The sequence below is a fragment of the Myxocyprinus asiaticus genome, chromosome 12 (genome assembly GCF_019703515.2).
Source record: "Myxocyprinus asiaticus isolate MX2 ecotype Aquarium Trade chromosome 12, UBuf_Myxa_2, whole genome shotgun sequence".
NCBI lineage: Eukaryota > Metazoa > Chordata > Actinopteri > Cypriniformes > Catostomidae > Myxocyprinus > Myxocyprinus asiaticus.
The window spans coordinates 27,001,872-27,024,004 of NC_059355.1; the positions used below are offsets into that span (position 1 = coordinate 27,001,872).

Sequence of the window (22,133 nt, forward strand, 5' to 3'; positions counted from 1 at the left end):
ATTCGAGGCATGAAGAGTGGCAAACTTGACTCGACAGTGAACTCTGCTTCATCAGTAAATACTTTAGCAGGCTTCGGCTGGTCAGAATAAATGCAGTTCTCTGAATGGTGCCGATACAAACCCCAAGTGGTTGTCTGTGAGACTCGATACATGTGGGGGGGGAATCGTTTGCTAACCTCAATTTGTAGGAGGCACACATTCCTTTGTCTATCACATTCACGCAAACAAAAGCATCGCCTTGACCAACTCGTACCCTAGTGCGAGCCATGGGGGGAAATCGAGGGAAAGTCCAAACGGAGCTGGTGGACTCAAAAAGACATTCCTTAATGTAATGTGCTTGGTTGGCCTGCAAAACCATCGTGTGTAGATCCAATAGCTGTCTGAAAAGAGCGACATCCATACCACCATCGAAAAATCGAGCAGAGATAGCAGTGAGTGTCTCCTCTCTCGCCAGAATGCCCGTGTGATCCACGAAATGGACGAAAGCAAAAAATGAGTCCGTAGAACTGGAACAAGTGGGGATAACTTCTTGTGTTGCGAAATTGCGAGCCTCGACGAAGTGCCGTTGTCCTCCAGGGTTCCCACGGATCCTTAAAAAGTCTTAAATTCAGTTTTCCAAAATTTAAGGTCATAAAAAGTCTTAAATATCTTAAATGATACAACAGAATTCTTAATTTTTGTTTAAAGAGGTGTTAAATTTTGGGGCGGAAAGACAGGAATCGTGATATGACCTAATGTGATTATCAAAACTTCGAAAGAATACAGTTTAATTAAATAAATGCCTGCGCTGCGTCCTTCAGAGTGAAAACGTGGCACTGTATTTTCTCCAAGCACGCGGGAGCTTGTGAGTGTTTTCAGCTGTTTCAGAGCAGTTCACAATCATTAAGCCATATCGGAAATGTACGATCACCTGTTGATGATGATGATGTAGTGTTGATGAAATATGACAATGTTTACTTTTAATTGTTTATATTGTAATACATTGTAGATTATAGAAGGAGTGCACATTTTATATCCCTTATTTGTTAGAATGACAAACATTTCAAAAAAAGAGTCCCTGGTGTATTTCAAAGTTAAAGTGCCTTTAAAGTTAAAAGTTCCACGCTATGAATCAAACCCCCCATAAAGTGCATCTAGAATTTAATTAAATTTGGAATCTTGTAGCCCCTGTCTGGCCCTCCCCATCACAGGAAGGAAAGAGTAAGAACATTTAAAATAGGCTGCCAATTTAAAAAAAAAAAGTTTGGCAGACTAACTGGCTTTCTTTCAACATTATCGAATCAGCAGAAGTCCATTTTTCCGGTGCGATTGTTTGTTCCGAATGAGCTTTTGAATGGGAACAGTGCATTCCTATGATGCTATTCACATCGGGTCCCAAATTATTATAATTTTTTTTAAATATACCTGTTATTTTTAATGTAAATTATTCCACGTTTATTTATATCACTGTACCTTATGTTATATTATCCAGGCATTATAAAAAGAGAAGTTGGGTTCGGGAGTCCATTTGGAATATACTCATAGCAAAATGCATGTGCAAATAAATACCCAACAGTGCTCTTTTCTCATCTCACTTGCATAAAAAAACTGATTATGTACTCCTCAAAATGTATCAACACAATCAAAAGAACAAAATGAAACAGTTATGCCGAATTAGTTAAATAAATGCATTAGCAGCGTTAAATATATGAATCTCTAGCATTGACAGTTGAAGAGCACGGGCCAAGGAGCTCTAAAATACTGTGTGGGCAGGTGACTGGTATAAATGTTTGTGCAACAGCGCCACCTACGGTACAGGGGTGAAATAATTTTTTGTTTACATTTTTACGGACTCTGTGTGAAAAGACATTTCATTGGAAGTTCTTCTCCAAAATTGTCACAGATTTGGTGTGAACAGGCCTTAATTTGAGACAGATGAGACGACAGCTACTAGCGTATACTACACCATTGTCTTTTGTTGCACTTCGTGCTACGCTTTCTTCTTGCATATAAAATAATTTAATCTCACATCAATATTGTATGCAATTTTGTATTTCTTTGGTAAGTACCATGAAATAAGCACGATCCAGTCCTGATCATGATTTATTTTGTGATTTAAAAATGGCTGACTATACAATTCCTTGCATATCAAACAGACACAGACAGACACTGTGGTATTAAATTTGTTACTCACCTGCATTACTGTCATGTCAAATATAGTTGTCACTGCTCCATCTTTCAGTGTAAGTTTCTTTGCAAAGCCTGAATCATAATCGTTCTCAAAATAGTACTTACAGAAATGTGCCTGTCAAAACATATAATCCAACATTGAGGGGATCTTTGTTAGAAAATAAACTTCAGCCACTCTCCTTTATTTATTTGTTTATTTTTTTTATTTTTTATTCCCTTTTCTCCCCAATTTGGCATGCCCAATTCCCACTACTTACTAGGTCCTTGTGGTGGCGTGGTTACTCACCACAACCCGGGTGTCAATACTCGCTGAGCTGGGGGGTCTGATCCAGGGTGTGCTGAGTGACTCCAGCCAGGTCTCCTAAGCAACCAAATTGGCCCGGTTGCTAGGGAGGGTAGAGTCACATGGGGTAACCTCCTCGTGATCGTGATTAGTGGTTCTCGCTCTCAATGGGGCGTGTGGTAAGTTGTGCGTGGATCGCGGAGAGTAGTATGAGCCTCCACAGTGTCATGCACAACGAGCCACGTGATAAGATGCGCGGACTGACTGTCTCAGAAGTGGAGGCAACTGAGACTTGTCCTCCGCCTCCCGGATTGAGGTGAGTAACTGCGCCACCATAAGGACCTACTAAGTAGTGGGAATTGGGCATTCCAAATTGAGGAGAAAAGGAGATTAAAAAAAATTTAAATAAATAAATAAATAAATAATCGCTGAGCTACCCAGGCCCCCAGCCACTCTTTCCTAACGTTTCCATCCTTCGGAAGGCTATGCAGAGATGATACATTTCCACAGCCTAGAACGACACAACGTTTTTGAATCTTCCCCGAGATCACAGTCTCTTTGTTAGTTAAATAACCATCATTGCAATGGTCCCTCTAAGCATTTAGCAATGGCTGTACTTGTCCAGCTCTCTCCTTATCCATTTCACTGACTGTGCACCAGTGGGCGGGGTAAAGAGGCAATGATGTAAAAGGAGGCGTTGATCTCTTGCTGTGGAGGCGGTTATGTATTAATGAAGGCCCCCAAGTGAAGTAGAGTTGCGGAAGTATAGAACGAGCCGTTTTTACAGCTTGGTGTAAATAAACACTCTTTTTGGACTAGACTTCTGAAACGTATGTTTTGTAGTCCAATTTACTCTTATAGGTCAACAGATAAAGGAAAATTTGATTCCTCATGACATCACCCCTTTAACACTGTATGTCTGTATCTAGCAGCAGCAATTCTTTGTACGTGCTCTGCTGCAGCAGCAGCAGTGTGGCAGATCTCGTCTGCCAATACAAAGATCCTATCAATATGTCATTCCCACATTAACATGCTAAATCTTTCAGATTTGTCATGACTAAAACAAACTTAATTCAGGATGTATTCTCTGAAAACAAATGCACAGTTTTGCTTCTGGAGTACATTTATCTTGTTTTAAGGATGTTTAGATATTTTTCTGCAAAACGAGACACAAAGTCTGATTAAAGAAATCATTTTTTGCTCTGACGTATTACTGAAAGGCATTGAAGTTTTAACCTTCATTTAGGAATTAATCAATTACAGATTTCATGACTGCGTGACTGCGTGTCACTCTCATATCAGCCGTTTAATACAATATCCTACTACTTCTGTTGTCTTTGAATTTGTAAATCTGTTGAGAATGCATTCTTTGCATCCCTCCGAACGTTTGCACCCCATTCATTTTCACCCTTTTCTGCCGGTCCATTTGCTGCAACCTTCGGCTGAGAAACTCTTCAGTTTCTCTCTAGTGAACTGTGTAATAAGCTCATCGTTGCTGCTTGCCCCTCCCCCTTCAGTCTGCTTACCTCTCCTCTCTCTCTCTCTGCGCTGCTCGTCACATCTTGTTTGGATAGTTCCTGAGCGGGAGAGCATCCGAGCCTGTCCCTCTTTGCTCCGAGTGGAAGTGGCATGGCAGTGGCTCCTCTGCAGCAGGTGGAAGGGTAGCAGTGTTGATGGATCGCATGTGGCGGTAGAACAGAGAGGTACTCGCATTGTGACAGAAGACACTGTGCACTCCGCTGCCCTCTAACCCCCCTCCTCCTCCCATCACCTCACCACCCGGTCACAGCAGGCAGCATGGCTCCTCCAGAGTTCCCTGAAGTGCATCTCTCTTTGGAAACACTTTAATCTTTCGGGCCGATTGAGTTAAGTCAAGGGAAGAGATAGGACAGAAGAACGGGGCAGTGGACTCGCTGGATGAAGGCATCAAGTTACCGCTTCTGCTCCCCCTGCCACGGACTTGGCTGAGAAATGAGGGTGCATATCAAGAGCAGGCAGTGGGCAGTGCTCATAGAAGCGATTGGCTGGCACCTCAATCGCTGATGGTGCCCAGGCACAGAGAGAATGTCTCCCAGCATCAAAAACTTGGATTGCTTTTCCCCAATGTTGTGCCACTGTAAAGTAGCATGCACCAACAGCACCATCTCACTTATGTTTGGATGCAAGGTAGGGGATGCGTTGTTTTTATTTGTATCAGAAAGGCTCTGATACATACTCCATAAACCTCATTTGTTTAATTGGGATAGTTCTCAAATGATAATTTGGTCATTTACTCACTCTCGTGTTGTTCCAAACCTGTTTGACCTTCTGTCCTATGTTGAACTCAAAGGGGGATTTTATGCTGAATTTCAGAAACCTCAGTCACCATTTACTTTCAGTGTATTGAAAAAAGATGTAACTGAGGCTGTTGGTCCTCAGCATTCTTCCTAACATCTTATTATGTGTTCCAAAAAGTCATAAGTGTTTGGAAAAACAAACCTTTCATTCATGACAAAAAAAAAATAAACAAATTCATGAGTTTGTCAATGTGTCATGAGATTTATCCCTTTTAAATGTTCCCTATACTCAGAGCTGCTAATTGTTATCTCACACTGAATTTAGTTCTGTTGATGACACCTTTAGTGGGTTAAGATCTGAACATATGCTCCAGACTACACCCTCATGGCAATGATCCATGCCTTGCATGTGATCCTAATATTCGTGTGTGATTATGTTAGAAGTCTCACCGAGTCTCCATTTGTCCAGTTTTACTATGACAAAATGAAAGGCTCAACAAGACCTCTGACATTGACAGATTAAAGAGCCAAAGGCAATATTCTTCATCCGGGAGCTCGGCTCGATCCTCTTTTCATTTCTGACTGCCTGTAATACACCAAGTCTGCATGTGTGTGCCATCCTGCCATTAATTCAACCTCTGTGGAACAGTAGACTAATATGCCTCTAGGAAAAATAATCCCAGTTCCTGAGGGACTTCTGGGCTTCTGTTCACAATTTTGCTGAAACGATACAGACTTATTTCTGCTTGAAGCAAAACGAATGCAACCCAATCGAAATTCTACATCTGACTGAGACAAATGCTCCAGTGCTGGGTCCAGGATTCCTTTTGGTCCATTTTCAGCTTGTCTAGTTCTTTTAGTTACATAACTGCCTGGTCCTCTGGGTATCTTGCCCTGCGTCCCAATTATATTTACTATGTGTGATAGAACATGGGGAAAAAGCTAGTGTTTTTTTTTTTGTTATTTCACGACTGACTGGTTAGTAATTCTTTGCTTTATACATCTTCTGAGCCTTGCAACTTGCAGAGAGCACAGAGAATTATGCCTTTTCGATTTGTGCTTGTGCTGACTGATCAGACCTCAAACGCTTTCTGTCATAAAAGCTGAACCCTCTTCTGCGTGAGCTCCAAAGTCTTGGGGAAGCCCTCGTTAACTTCTAATGACTAGCAATCCCCAGCAGAACAAAGGAAGCATAGGAATGGCCTTTATATATGTTAATGATCAACATGGACTTTTAAATATTGAATTGGATCATTGATTTGACTAGGAATGGGTATCAGTACAGATTTCACAATTTGATTTAGTTTCAAAAGCTCTCAATGCAATTCTAATACGATTGGATTGGATTCTGATTAATTTGGATATGTTTCAATTAAAATGTCCATTTTGTTTACATATGAAAGGATTTCTTCCTCGGCTAATGCTGTACATTTATCCAGGGAATCTTCAAACAGTCATGTCCAAATAAAGATGATGCTTATTTTTAAAAACTAAAGAATCATCCAAAATACCTCCAAGACCTGCTGTATTATTAATATAGTCCTCCTTTGTTTTACAAGATATTGAATTACATGATAATGAGTATAAAACTAAGAGAGCTTACGGCTGAGATGAAGCATTTCAATACTGAATAACTTTTACTGTTCACCTATGGGTAGCTAATGCCTAACAAGATTTATGGATAAAATGTTTTGAAAATTAAAAATGTTTTTTCCCTTAAGAATGTATAAGGGAAAAGTGTGTATTTTAGCTGCTTTGACTGGTCAACATTTCTTTTGTTTTTCACTACTTTTTTGTCAACCATGCCTTCAGTAGTTTGTTAAATTGTGGTCTGACAAAGGAATTTTTAAAAGTGCAAATATTCATTTTATGGAGGATGAGGTCATAAAAGCTGGCTTATATAATAATGAAAGTTGTTGTTGAAAGTTGAAAATTGTTTAAAATAGTTGTTGGAGTATAGCATGTCACACCTAAGTCCACTTTCCTAATGTATTTAATGTCAACTACACCTACAACCAATTCCATTTCTCATTAATGTGCAATAGTATTTAATTACCTGATTAAATTGGTTTAGATGTGGCTTTTAGGATGAAGATTGACGGAGCAAATCAATATTCTGCTGTGTTGAGTGATATAGTTCAACCACAAGAATCGCTGATCAGAATTGGCATAATATCTTAAGCACTGCACTTAGATTGGCAGAATTACTTGCCAACATAGTCTTTATTCACAGATATTTTTGAACTGTGTTTTGAAAATTCCATTTGATTGCTGTACTTTAAACTAGTGAGTGATAGCAGCTGAAGAGATGAAATTTAGAGTAGGTCTGCGGGAATGGGACTTGATTGTTTAAATAATACAGGACATCTGCCTAGGTCTTTTGTAATAGATTTGTGCTGCTTTCCGTGGATATGTGTATCACCAGTTTATTTATTGATTATTTCATTGCAGACCTTTTATGAAGAATTTCCCAGCTGATGTCTTGTACTAGGTTGTATGAAGTGTTTAAATAATTTATTAAAAATAATCAGTCCAGACTAAATTGGTTTGAATTTGAACTGTTTTTTTCTTTTGGTATGTTCTCATTTGGGCATGGTCTCTGCAGATTTATATAGAAGTATAAAAAAATAAAATGACTGTATTTCCTCTAAACATACAGTGTAGCTAAAACAGCAGTTCCTAAAGTGAATATGTAACATGTTGTGTCTAGGTAGTAGGAAGGGTAGGTGAAGATCAGAACAGCCACTGAAGGATTACTAGAGTCAATAGACTGCAGCTTCTACCAATAAACCCAGATTGCTGTAGTAATGCTGCATGCAGCCAATCCTATGCCTCACATCATGAGGACTCAAATTTTCCTGGATCTATTGAAGAATTAATTGCACTATGGCAACATACTGTAACTTTCAGAACTCTAAACTTCCAAAAACATCATTGAACCTAAAGGATGGATTACACTACATGACCTTATTGCAGATTTTAGCCCCGATTTTCAGTCAGGCCGAGTCAGTGCCAGTTGGCACTAGTTGACTCTAGTCGGCTCCAGTCTATGGATTTTGGGCCAGTCGGAGTTGACGTTCCACAGAAAATCGCATAGTATATGATAGGTAACGATCAAATACTTCCGATTCCATCTAGTTGGAGGATGTTTACTAATTTTGAGCTATCTATCCATGACTACAGAGGAAATGTCATAGTGTTTGATGCACTACGAATCAAATCTGAAGTCCAACCAATGGAAATCAAACTAGCATTCAAACGGAGATTAACTTTTAAAACCACTTTTATAAACTTTTAAAGTGGGGGCACTTGCATTGCTGTCTGTTTTTCCACCCAAGAACACACCAAAATGCTTTTGCCGTTTGGTTTTGGCGACTCTGAACACAGTAGCAGCAACAGTCCTGTACATGCTTGTTTATTGTACACCTGTCATGCAGCTCCTAGAACAGGAGGGTGTGTGTGAATCTGACAGTTTCTCAGTCTTCTGGTGTGCTATAGCCAGTTTTTATCTGTAGCCATTTACAAAGTGTATGATACCTAGTATTTATAGAATCTGTTTTCAGATGTTTCTGTTTTCGTGTAATGTAATCCAGCCTTTAGATGCAAAAACTTCTGGTGTTTAGGAATGATTTCCTAAGAGTAAAATATGGGAAGTTCTACAAACTTTGTGTTGTTCCTGGGTGTGTGTAGCATCTGCCACTCTGCATATCCTTGTAAAGAATCCCAATGTTAGAATAGAGTGACTCCAGTTAATTTTTTTTCAAGGTCTCTACTTATACTAGTCCAATGTAAACAACTTGAATGGCACATTTCAGACATGTCACAATGTAATGCTGGCTTTGCTTAAAGATATTAAAGGATCACGGAGCTGTTAACAACTATATTTAACCTGACAACAAACCAGCTGCCTGTGTGTTTTGAGGGCATGCATACATTGTAGCCATTTATGTCCAAAAAAACAAAACAAAAAAACATTAAAAGTGGACTTTAGAGAAAAAAAAAAAAAAAATGGCTCCTTTCTTACTTTAGTTTATGCCTGAATAATTGTTTGCAATACTACTGGATAAAAGGCAAGGCATTCAGAGTAATAATTTTCTATTGAAATGGATGATTAAAATAGATAAATTGATGATTTAAGTCTAATTCTGTTGTCTAATTCTAAAATCAAGACTTATTTGATATGTTTTCTCTAGAATGAAAAACCTGGTTGGTTAGTTGGCTGAGTTCTCAGTATATGTGAAGTCGTCTTTGCCTTTAATTAGTTTTCAGTGTTCAGTGTTTGGAGAAAGATCAATGAAATGTAGCCCATCATTCATTCAGTCGATGGTTCTTAGTCTCGATCTGTTAGAGTTGTTCTTCTCATTGCATTCCCTCCTTAATAAGCTTTAGAGCAGCTGCGGGTCATTAGAGACTCTGTAAGGTTCATTTCCATGCTTCTCATCAGCATGTTGGCAGCTACAGAGGTCAGCAGACCCTATGTAAAGGTCAGCAGATAGATGTCATCTCATAGCACTCCCTTCTCTTTCAGGTCTATAGATTATAAAGGAAGTGGAGGTGGTATTTAGTGGACAGCTTGTTTACCGCTGGCCCACTGAGCTGTTTATTAGGGTTCTAATCTAATCCCCTTTCTTCTCACTTTCACCACCTGTCTTGTTTGTCATCAACTGCTAATGTGTCCTTAAATAGGAACTGCTGTGAAGACCAAAATGGCAAACATTGTTAAACTATGCTGTTCTCGAATGCTATCGTCCACTAATAAGCTGCACACATGTGACTATATAATAATAATGAAACTCCAAAAGATGGAGTGGTGATGGAGAAAGAAAGACTGTTGATGCATTACATTCTTCATTTGAATGATTCTCGATATCGATTCTTAAATCCCAATAACGATCTTTTACTCAGTACACAACCCTCCACAAATTTTGCGCTATGTGTCCAAAAATGTTTGTGATTAGCCACTAGCTGGTAAATTTTCAGATTTGACTTAGCAGTGATTGTGTAGTGTATTGGTTAAAAAGTTAAACACTGAGATCCTTTCACTGCATGTTGAGTAAAAGTTTAGTTTAACCTTTTCTGTGTAATGTGTGTCCAAAGACAAGATTCACGCAATACATTTGTCATTGAATAATGTCTCTTAATATCAGTTATGGATCAAAAACAAAAATAGCACATAGCGTAGATAGGGTAAAGAAGCCATTCAACTACTTTCTTGCTAATATGCGCTCAACCAAAACACAGAGACTCACTGAACTGCCGATATTCTTAAAGAGACAATTACGGTTTTACAGTTTTGTATTCTACAAATCAATGTAAATACATATAAATAGTACAAATTATGCATGTAAACAGTAACCATGGAACTATACTGTATAATATAATATAATATATGCAATTTCAAGACATCATATTTATTGATGAAATACATGAATTTGTAAATGGTTTAAAATCTAAAATGTGACATGATTAAACTAATGATAAAATATTTTTTGCAAAATTAATACTTTCATAATGTACCTAGTTAGAAGGTCCTCTATATAATTAAAAGCGTTAGCTGAGAGAGAATTGTTTTCATATGCAAGAAAATTTAGACATTATAACTGAAATACCCATTTGAATTGAGATTGAATCATAATTGAGAGCTTGTGAATCAAATCAAATCGGGAAATCTGTATCAGTACTCAGCCCTAGCAGAACATGAAAAGAGACTTGTGATTTTATTTGAGTTTTTAGATTTTTTTCTTTCAGAATAGAAAGGACAATAATTAATTTTATTGTTCCCTGTTAAGATGATGGCACACAAGTGTAAACATTAGTCCATATTGTGCAGTGAGGGTGAGGCAACCCTTATGTTAGGTAGAATAAGACTGCTTTTTTCTAGGTCACTGATAGGACTGCAGTCTTCATCTCATGTAAGTGTGCATCATTTTAAACAAATTACATACATTGAAAAAAATGTGATTACGTTGGCTTACCTAGTTGTTTCTGCACTTTAAGATGGGATAGGTGAAAGTATTTGAACATAAAAAAAATGGATGCAGCTTTAATCTGGACCAAACAGCTGCCAGATGTTGTTTTCCCATCTAAAACAGAGAGATCACTGCCATTTAGTGCTAATGATTACTGTACTCAGTGCAGTCAGATGTTTTATTCAGGAGTCCAGTCTGGATTAGGGAAGGTGATCCTTTTACATATTGAATTATATAACTGCATACTTTAAATTTAGTCAGTTAACCATGAAGCTCCTTTTGTGACTGACATTTCCACATGCTCTAACATGAGAACTATTCATTAATCACTCAGAGCCATATGTTACGTAAGGCATGTTAGAATTGATCACTCTCTACGTCTTTGTTGATAAGCCATTAGAGCAGCAGAGGGAATCCTGCTCAAGTGTGTAAGACTTCTCTGTGGTTGCCCCGAGTGTGTATGATGTAACATGGCCACATATAAGAACAGGCATAGAAGATGAGAAAAAGAAAAAGCTCTGCTTTTGTCAGAAATATTTCTGACTCATTAAAGGACTACTTTACCCCAGAAAAAAAAAAAAAAATGTCTCATCATTTACTCACCCTCATGCCACCCCAGATGTGTATGACATTCTTTCTTCTGCAAAACACAAACGAAAATTTGTAAAAGAATATTTCAGCTTTGTTGGTCCTCACAATTCAAGTGAATGGTGACCAGAACTTTGAAGGCCCAAAAGGCAGCGTAAAAGTAATCCATAAGAATCCAGAGGTTAAATCCATATCTTCTGAAGTGATATGATTGGTGTGGGTGAGCAAAAGATTACTTTCATGTTCTTCTTCTCGTGTTTTTGGTAATTCACATTCTTCATGCATACCGCCCCCTACTGGGCAGGGAGAAGAATTTCAAGCAAAAACATTCTTAAATATCGATCTGTTTCTCACCCACACCTATCATATCACTTCTGAAAATATGGATTAAAACACTGGAGTCATATGGATTACTTTAATGATGCCTTTATGTGCTTTTTGGAGTATCAAAATTTTGGCACCCGTTCACTTGCACTGTATGGACCTACAGAGCTGAAATATTCTTCTAAAAATAATTTTTGTTCTGCAGAAGAAAGAAAGTCATAAATAGCTGGGATGGCATGAGATTGAGTAAATGATGAGAAAAAATTAATTTTTTGTGAACTATCCCTTTAAGGGGCTGTAACCTAGATTTAATTCGATTTTAAGCATGCAAGAGGATATGATGTCTTGCTCCAGGGATTCTGTTTTGACAAAATAATAAATAGTTCATTCAAAATGTTAAAATATACAAAAATGCAAAATTCCCACAATGTCATGGAAAACGTGGAAATATCATAGAAGTTTAAAATTGTGATTTCTAGACCTGGAAAAGTCATGGAAAATTTCAGTATTGCATATATATATATATATATATATATATATATATATATATATATATATATATATATATATATATATATATATATATATATAATATATATAATCTTTTTTTTTCTTTTTTTAGGTATGCTCTGCTTTAAAATATTTTTTTGCCTAGATATTGTGCATGACTGATGAGTAAAGCTTGTGTAGAGAAAAAACTCACTTGCAAACAACACGCTGTGTCCAAAACTGCGTACTGTCCGAGTATGTACTGTATTCGATGAAGGACACACTTCTTGGCTGGTAAAACAGTATGATCTCTAGGTATGCATGCGAGTAGTGTTAGTAGATTTCAGACATAGTTCATTTGGGAACGTGGGTATTGACCCGTGACCTGAATATATGATGTTATAACAACAACCATGAAAATAATCTGCTCTGGGGTTTTTTAAACAAACACCATTTCAGCACAAGGAACAACTTTCTTGGTATATACACTGATGAGCCAAAACAGTATGACCATGTAACAGTTCAAGGTTGGGTGGGGAAGGAGGACACAGGAAACTCAAAGGTATGACTTTAATTAAACAAACTCAAAATAGCTTTTCAGCATTGCACTCATTAGGTCAGTTCAACTCAGTCTCTTTCTGACTGGTAGCTCTCTCTCCCCTCGTTTTTGGCGTGGTCCCTTTTTATCGCTCTCCCCAGTGCTTACTGCAATCAGAAACAGGTGTTAAACATTATAGCACTCAGGTGTGTGCACCCTTATCTCTTTCTCTCTCTCCGGACGAACACTTGACCACGCCACCCGCTGCCACATATCCCCATCAGCTGACTCAGGCCGGGGAATCATCAGGTTTGCCCCCCCCCCCCCATTTCTGAAAGGAACCAGTCTGTGGACCACCTCGAACCTAAACAGCTGAAGAGCCAGAGACCAATGGGTGATCCACGCATTGGTATCTTTCATGTGGTGGAGCCATTGGAGTGGGGCGTTATCTGAACAGAGGGTGAAGGCCCTCCTCAACAGGTAGTACCGGAGAGTTAGGATGGCTACTTGATGGCAAGACATTCTTTTTCAATGGTGCTGTACTTAGTCTCCCTCAGTGAGAGCTTGCGACTAATGTACAGCACCGGGCGTTCCTCCTCATCCACCATCTGCGAGAGCACTGCCCCCAGCCCCCTGTCTGAAGCGTCAGTCTGTAAAATGAAAGGGAGAGAGAAATCGGGTGAATGTAAAAGCAGTCCACCACAAAGTGCAGCTTTCACCTGCATAAATGCCTGTTGACACTGCTCTGTCCACTGGACTGGGTCTGGAGCTCCCTTTTTAATGTGATCAGTCAGCGGGCTGGTGACGTCCGAATAATTAGGCACAAACCTTCTATAATAGCCAGCCATCCCCAGGAACTGTCTCACCTCCTCTTGGGTCTCAATTTGAAGGACGAACCTGCCTGTGGCCCAAGTGCAACCCCAGATACCGTACCTCCACCCGTCTAACTGAGCACTTCTTGTGGTTTGCCATGATTCCTGCCCATCGCAGCAACCTCAGAACAGCCCCCAGATGCTGCATGTGCCACTGCCAATCATTACTGTATATAATGATGTCATCCAGATAGGCAGTGGCATAAGCAGTGTGTGGTCTGAGAACTCTGTCCTTAAGGCTCTGAAATGTAACCGGGGCCCAAACAAACAAACGGAAATGTCACAAATTGGTGTAAGCCAAACGGTGTGGAGAGGGCTGTTTTTTCACGGGACATTAGCGTTAAGGGGATCTGCCAATAAACTTTTGTCAAATCCAGCAATCATTGCTGTGCCCAACCGATCAAGCAACTCATCAATGTGAGGCATTGGATATGTGTCAAATTTAGACACCGCATTGACTTTCCTATAATCCCCACAGAACAGTACAGACCCGTCGCTCTTAGGAACTAGAACAACCGGGCTGGACCAATCGCTGTGGGATTCCTCTATTACTCCCATATCGAGCAATGCATCTAATTCTTCCTGAACTATTTTCTTTTTGTGCTCGGGCAGTCGGTAGGGACAGCTACGTGCCATTACCCTGGGCGCAGTCTCGATGTGGTGCTGGATGAGGTTTGTACAACCCGGCAGAAGAGAAAACACATCTGCAAATTTTTTCTGCAACTTGGCAACCTCTGTGACTTGAGAGGTCGTCTCCACAAGTGACCGAGGCAACATGATTGGCTTTTACGTTCACCTCCGGTCCGAGCTCCGCCCTCTCTGGAATTACCATTGCCAATGTCACAGGGACCGCCTCCCTCCATAATTTCAGGAGGCTGAGATGGTATATTTGACGTGCGTTTTTGTTCGTTTTACCTCATAATCGAGATCTCCCACTCGTCATGTGACCTCAAAGGGCCCTTGCCACTTGGCGAGTAATTTGTAGCTCGATGTGGGGAGTAATATGAGCACTTTATCTCCCGGTGCAAATTCCCATAGCAGAGTTCCCCTGTTATACAGTCGGCTTTGAAGTTCCTGAGCTTGGAGCAAATTCTTCTGTGTTAGTTGACCCAAGGTGTGTTGAGTTTTACTCTAAGATCAAGAAAGTATTGAATTTCATTTTTACTGTTTGAAGGACCCTCCTCCCAAGCTTTCCATATGACGTTGAGCACACCATGCGGCCGACACCTATACCGCAGTTCAAATGGAGGAAAACCATGTGGAGGCTTGTGGGACCTCTTGAACTGCAAATAACAGGGGTTCGAGCCATTTATCCCAATTTCTAGCATCCTCGTGCACAAACTTTAGCTTTTCAGCATCACACTCATTAGGTAAAAACACAGTCTCTTTCTGACTGGTAGCTCTCTCTCCCCTCGTCTCTGGCATGGTCACTTTTTATCGCTCTCCCCAGTGCTTACTGCAGTCAGAAACAGGTGTTAGACATTATAGCACTCAGGTGTGTGCACCCTTACCGCTTTCTCCGGACGAATGCTCGACCATGCCCCCGCCTCCACAGACCACTTACAGGCGAAATGAATAACGTTGATAATCTCCTAGCAAGGCCACATGTCAAGGTCTTGGTAAATTTGATGGTAAGTGAACAATCAGTTCTCATAGTCAATGTGTTGGATGCAGGAGAAATGGGCAGGAGTAAAGACTTTAAACCACAGTAAAGACTGAGCAACTTTGACAAGGGCCAAATTGTAATGGCCAGGCGACTGGATCAGAGCATCTCCAGATGGCAAGACTTGTGGGGTGCTCCCGGTCAGCAGTGGTGAGTACCTACCGACAGTGGTCCGAGGAGGGACAAACCACAAACTAGTGACAGGGTGTTGGGCGCCCAAGGCTCATTAATGCGTGAGGGCAACGAAGGCTATCGTCTGGTCCAAACTGACAGAAGTTCTACTGTGGCACAAGTCACAGGACATTTTAATTATGGTTACAAAAGGAATGTGTCACAACACACAGTGCATCGCACCCTGCTGCGGATGGGGCTGCATAGCCGTAGACCGGTAAGAGTGCCCATGGTGACCCATGTCCACCACCAAAAGCAGCTACAATGGGCACGTGAGCGTCATAACTGGACCTTGGAGCAGTGGAAGAAGGTCGCCTGGTCCAATGAGTCCCATTTTTTTTTTTTACATCACGTGGATGGCCATGTATGTGTGCAGCGTTTACCTGGGGAAGTGATGGCACCAGAATGCACTGTGGGAAGATGACAAGCCGGTGGAGGGAGTGTGATGCCATGACAATGTTCTGCTGGTAAACCCTGGGTCCGGACTTTCATGTGGATGTCAATTTGACACGTGCCACCTACCTTAACATTGTTGCAGACCAGGTACACCTCTTAATGACAATGGTATTCCCTGATGACATTTGCCTCTTTCAGCAGGATAATGTGCCCTGCCACACTGCACACATTGTTCGGGAATGGTTTGAGAAACATGATGAAGAGTTCAAAGTGTTGCCCTGGCCTCCAAATTCCACAGATCTCAATCCGATTGAGGAATTGTGGGATGTGCTGGACCAACAACTCTGATCCACGGAGGCTCCACCTCGCAGCTTACAGGACTTGAATGATCTGCTTCTAATGTCTTGGTGCCAAATACCACAGGACACCTTCAGGTATCTTGTAGAGTCCATGCCTTGGTGGATTGGCACTGTTTTGGCGACATGCGGAGGACCAACAGCATATTAGGCAGGTGGTCATTATGTTTGGGCTCATCAGTGTATATCACTTACAGTTGAGAAGAGCCGCTCAACTCACGGTTCACCACCGTTCTTTTAACTCCAGTATTTTGAACGTGACGTCGCCTCATAATCCACCAGAACCAATACAAAGCGATGCCCGCATGCTTAGAGGATAGTAAAGTGTCTATTTGATCGGCACTTCAGATTCTTGCCGGAAATAGTAGGTAATCTGGGTGTTTCTCGCTTATTTTTAATTAATACTGAAGATTCAGACATGCTACTCCATTGGGATACTGTTTTTGGCATACCATATACTATAGTTGGGAAGTATGGATATTCAGACGCAGCGACAGTGATATCCAATTTGTGAGAAAATGATTCTTTTGAGTCGTTTCTTTTCAAAGAATCCAACCATGTTCAGAAATCTCTCTATGTATGTTTCCTCTCAGGCCAATGTTAATTTTTATGTAAGCAAGTTTAAGCTGATAACTGATATAAAAGTGTGAAATGTGAATGTGCGATCACATGCATGAAAAGATGTAAATGGAAATCAAAATCTAGTTTGACTGCATCTTTAGGCTTATTAATTATTACAGAATCACAGTCTTCATTATAAAATACATATTTTTGTTTCTCTCTCTGTCTTCACCCAGCACAAAAAAATCACTTTTGCTTTTCTTCATGGCATTTATTCACATCTCACCCAGTTTGAATGGTCACAGTAAAACAGAGCTTTCTGATAAAGGAACAACAGCTGCCTTCCTGCAAGTTAATTATAGTCATCTCAAGGGAGATATGCCAAGAAACAGACAGCCATGTTCTATTTGATGTCTGAAGAAAAAAAAAAATTGTGTTCTGTTTTTCCTTTATGATTTGTGTACTGAAACCTGTCAGCACTTTGTTTTGTCTCATTTGTTTTTAACCAGTGCTTAATCATGGAAGATGATGTTTTAAAAAAAAAAAAATAATTGGAGCAAAATTAAAGGTGATGTGTGTGATTTTTATATATTTTTTTTTTTATTATTATGTTGAAATATATTCTCCTATGCCGGTTCAACATGCATAGATAACCATGGGGCTATTTACACTTAATGCGTCTTGAGCGATTGGATTGCTGTCAGATTAAGAATGCACACTCCACATTTGCATGTGCTACCGCAAAACAGATGTATATTTTCTATATACTTTTTATTATTCAGTGGCTGAATTGCGTCATGTGGTGTTTGAGTTATGGGCAACAACTTTGAAAGTTTAATTGTAGGTTTTGCAGTGGGGACAGCTGGGAGTAGGGAGGGCAGTGATGTTTGCTAGAGAGACAAGAGGCAGAAACTATTTTAATTCTGCTCACAGCACACTGTCTGTTTAGATGTCAGCTCTTTCTTTATCTCCCAGGTTGAGGCACGAGCCAAAGAGGGTGTGATGATCTCATGTCTCGCTTCTTTCTAGCCTTTGGAGCACTGCAGGAAAAGGGCAGACTGGGAGTGGAAGTACAGTGCACTGGGTGGCTTTTTGAGATGGCATCAGGACTGGGCTGTAAATCAAATTGGAACCCACATTTCAATTAATATTTGCAAAGTAGATTAAAAATGTTTAATGCAAGAATTTAAAATGCATTAAAAATACAGTTTAAAATATTTTAATACATGAAAAATGTTGCAGAGGTTACCATGAACATTTTGGAGTGATGATGAGATGAATTGTTGAATCTGAGTTTGGAATGAGTTTGAACTGATTCACGGAAATTAATGAAATGACCAACTCTTACACCATTTTTGCTACTGAGGTGTAGATCAAATATGGTATTAAAACACCTCTGTCTTAATGCAAGTTATAAGACGTGGGAGGGGTGGAAATCTCAGCACTCTTATTTTGAAAAATGTAGCAGCAGAGGAGTTAATTAATTAAGAAATTCCTATTATATTTGACAAAGTAGCTCCTCCAGATACAGAAATGCTGATAACTACAATGTAAATGTCACTGGTGGTATAGTTAGGTCAGAGACTCTCAAATAGGTCTGCACTTATAACTGGCTCATCTTATAAATGAAGCTGCTATTTGTGTAAAATCTTAGGATTCATTTTCAAATTGTTCATAGTTTATTGTCCAACAGAATGCTAAAGAAATGATTGCCCTTTGTTTGAATTACCACACATCTGGGTTCACAGTAACACTTGCTCTCTGTGGTTCAGATGAGGTGAACGTGTCAGACTTCATAATTTCTCATCTCAAATTATGCTGAATATGCATATATCATGCAAATAGTGCTTAGCTCTGAGTAATTGTCGTGATTACATAATGGCCTGATTTGTAATTATTTGATCTAATTTAAAATAACTCCAATCATTGTATTCATTTAAAGGAGTAGTTCACAGAAAAATGATAATTCACTCATCGTTTACGCACCCTTATGCCATCTCAAACTCACATGACTTTGTTTCTTCTCTGGAACACAAACAAAGATTTTTTTCCCCATAGATGTTGTATTTGTTTTTAGCCATACAAAGCAAGTCAAAACAAAGTTAATAACTCACAGTAGCATAGAGGAGGAGATGGCCTGCTTATTTTATTTGAATGGAGATGTCAGAATGAAAAACATATTAGAAACAAATACACACAAAAACTCAAAGGACTTCCTTCAGTTTTTCAAAGGAAGGCTTGTGTGGTTTAATGGGTCTTGAAATGATATGTGAAAGTGAAGACTTTAGGACAGAAATACTGTATATTAATATTGCTTAATTCTCTTAATATTCTATATAAAAAGAAAAACCATCATCAAAATGATATTATATTACAGTATATTACTATAAAATAATATCTAGGTTGACTGGGTTCATGAAAACAGCAGTGTGAATGGAATGTTGGGCAAGATTTAAGTGGAGCAAAAAGAGATATACAGTGTGTGCATAATTGTTAGGCAAGTCAGTATTCTTCTCACATTATTTCCAAGTATATTTTTTTTCGAATTCCAAACCATATCAATCAGAATTATTTTCAATTGCAATTTAATCCTTGATGAGAGAGGGTGTGGTTTTAGGCAGCTTTCGGTAACACTTTCTATGAAGCCTGTATTTATAATGCATTATAAGGGTATTCTTAACGCAATATAATGTATGCATAATCTCTTATAATAAACCTTATAATATGTTGTATTGTCTCAGAAATAATTGTAACAACAGTTATAATATGATATAATACTTACCTATTTATGGTTATAACATTTAATATTACGATGCATTATAACACACGATCAACACCTCATTTAATCCACATTTATTTATAATGTATTGTAGGTCTCATAGTTATAATGTATTAAAAGTTTCATATTTTGACATTTAAGATCAAAACCTGCACAATATCTTCCAACAACTTATGAGTGGTCTTAAGTCAAATGACAAATGCAGTGTCTTCTTGTAAACATCCAAAAGACTTTATAATGTGGTCATAATCATTTATAAGTGCTCTTTGTCTGCTTTAAATAAAGTAATTAAAGCTATAGTAGGTCTTCTGTTAAACAGACATAAGATATTATGAAGTGATTATTAGACACTTTTGTTTTGGACATTTTTATTGTAATACTTAGAAAATAAAATATTTAATAAAATCAGCAAAGCCACATAACATTATTTCAGATGTAAAAGAGTTATCAGCTTAAACTTTCTCATATAAAAATGAACATTGGCCTCAGAGGAAACACTCAAAAATGAACAAAGTAACAGCTCTACTAAAAGCTAGGCACTGACTCTGTAAATTATGGATTTTTACTCATTTGCATTTTGAGAATGTACGAAGTCACAAGAACGTTTATTGTAAGGCATTAGGTATACATAATAATGCGTTAAGAATACCCTTATGATGCATTATAAATAGTACATGCATCATAGAAAGTGTTACCCAGCTTTCTTACTACAGGTAAAATGGGCTGATAAAGGAGATCTATCTGACACAAAAAAGTCAGTTATTATCAGAAGCCTATAAGAAGGATGCAACACTCTTTAAATTTCCATCCTATTGAAGTGTGACAACAAGAAAATAAAAGACTAATAATAGTAAGGAGAGCTGTGTTGAAAGGAAAACAAGAAAAAGCACAAATTAACTACAAAATATATAAATGTGAAACCACTAGGAACCCTGGAGTCTCCAAAAGTACAAGGTGTCTTGTTCTGGAGTCTTTGCTAAGGGGAGGAAAGCTGAAACACGTCCATGAATTAATAAGAATTACAAGCTATATCAAGATTGAGCCAGGAAATACAGTATAAGAAGGCTGATTTTACAATGATTTTATGGACCGATGTGATGAGAGTCGCTCTTTTTATTTATTTTTTTTGGGTTGGGGGGGATTTTTCCCCTTTTTCTCCCAATTTGGAATGCCCAATTCCCAATGTGCTTTTAAGTTCTCGTGGTCACGTAGTGATTCGCCTCAGTCCGGGTGGCGGAGGACGAATCCCATTTGCCTCCGCATCTGAGATCATCAACCCGCGCATCTTATCACGTGGCTTGTTGAGCGCGTTGCCATGGAGACAGCTCGTGTGGAGGCTTCACGCCAACCACCGTGGCAACCACGCTCAACTCACCACGCACCCCACCGAGAACGAACCACATTATAGCGATCACGAGGAGGTTACCCCATGTGACTCTACCCTCCCTAACAACTGGGCCAATTTGGTTGCTTAGGAGACCTGGCTGGAGTCACTCAGCACGCCCTGGGATTCGAACTAGCGAACTCCAGGGGTGGTAGCCAGTGTCTTTACCACTGAGCTACCCAGGCCCCATGATGAGAGTCGCTCTTGATGAACCAGACGTGTGGAAACAGCTGGATCACTAATGCACACATGATATGGGTTCGGGTCAGGTGCCAGCATGATGGGGGAGAAGTAATGATGTGGGTTGCTATCATTAATGATGAGCTTTGTTGGACCTTTTTGCATTGCAGATGGAAAGAAAATCAACTCTAAAAACTACTGCCAGTTTCTGGAAGACAATTTCTTCAAACATTGGTAAGAAAAGGATTCAAAATTATTCAAGACGACCATGATCTTCATGCAAGAAATGGATCCTTTACATTCGTCTAAGTACTCCACTGCTTGGCTAGCCAGAAAAGGCTTGAAATTTGACTGAATAATGACTGTCCCCATTTCTCACCTGAACTTAACCCAGCTGAGAACTTGTGTACCCCTTCTAAAATGCAAGATTTACAGTGATTGATAACAGTCCACATCTTTGAATGACATCTGGGAGGCTATGGTGGCTGCTTGAGCTGAAATTGTTCAAGAACACATCACAAAACTGACTGAATTTATGGACGTGAGGTTCATGAAACTTATTGATAAGAAATGTGCTTTTATTGTCCTCTGAAGATCTTGAAATGCCCAAAATGTTACTTGGAAATTTTATATATTGTTTTACTGTTACATTTTGAGGTTAATGAAAATATGTTTTTCAGTGTGATTCCCGGTTCAATGAGAATACAGTAAATGAGGTTGAATGAGTATTTTGTAAATATATAAAACAGATAGTTAAATTGTTAATCACAGTTGTTTGACAATAAATATGACGCAAATATGAGTGAGTTTGTGTATTGTTTTGGCAGCGGTTGGCTAGAGCTCAGCTGGCATACTGAGCTCTTCTGAAGACATTCAAGGTGAAGCATTTATTATAAAGTGCTGTGTTCGCTGAGCTCTGGGCCTGGGTAGATTTTCTGCCAGATAAACAGACAAGAGCCGACAGCTTTACAGCAGCATGGGTAGACCTGAGACAGAAGGGGCGTGAAAAGCAGGCGCAGATCTCTTCCACTCCTTAAAGAGTCTACAACATCCATCATACTGAATTTCTAACAACTGTGCACTTCTCAAGGTTCACCCTGCTTTAGGGCAGTGGCATTGTATCTGGAGAGGACAT

General features: G+C 39.3%; 1 protein-coding gene across 7 annotated transcripts in view; it reads left to right on the top strand.

Moving 5' to 3' along the window:
- The window catches only part of LOC127448861 (disks large homolog 1-like), a 228,700-nt gene that overhangs the window by 74,098 nt on the left and 132,469 nt on the right, over window positions 1-22,133 (top strand). Inside the window, exon 1 of one of the 7 annotated variants that reach the window (XM_051711733.1) lies at window positions 4,019-4,618. The exons of the other annotated variants lie outside the window; for them this stretch is intronic. Within the exon in view, the coding sequence (XP_051567693.1) occupies window positions 4,517-4,618 (102 nt within the window). The 5' untranslated portion in view covers window positions 4,019-4,516. Of the gene's footprint in view, window positions 1-4,018; window positions 4,619-22,133 lie in introns of those variants that run through there. 7 annotated transcript variants of the gene reach the window in all.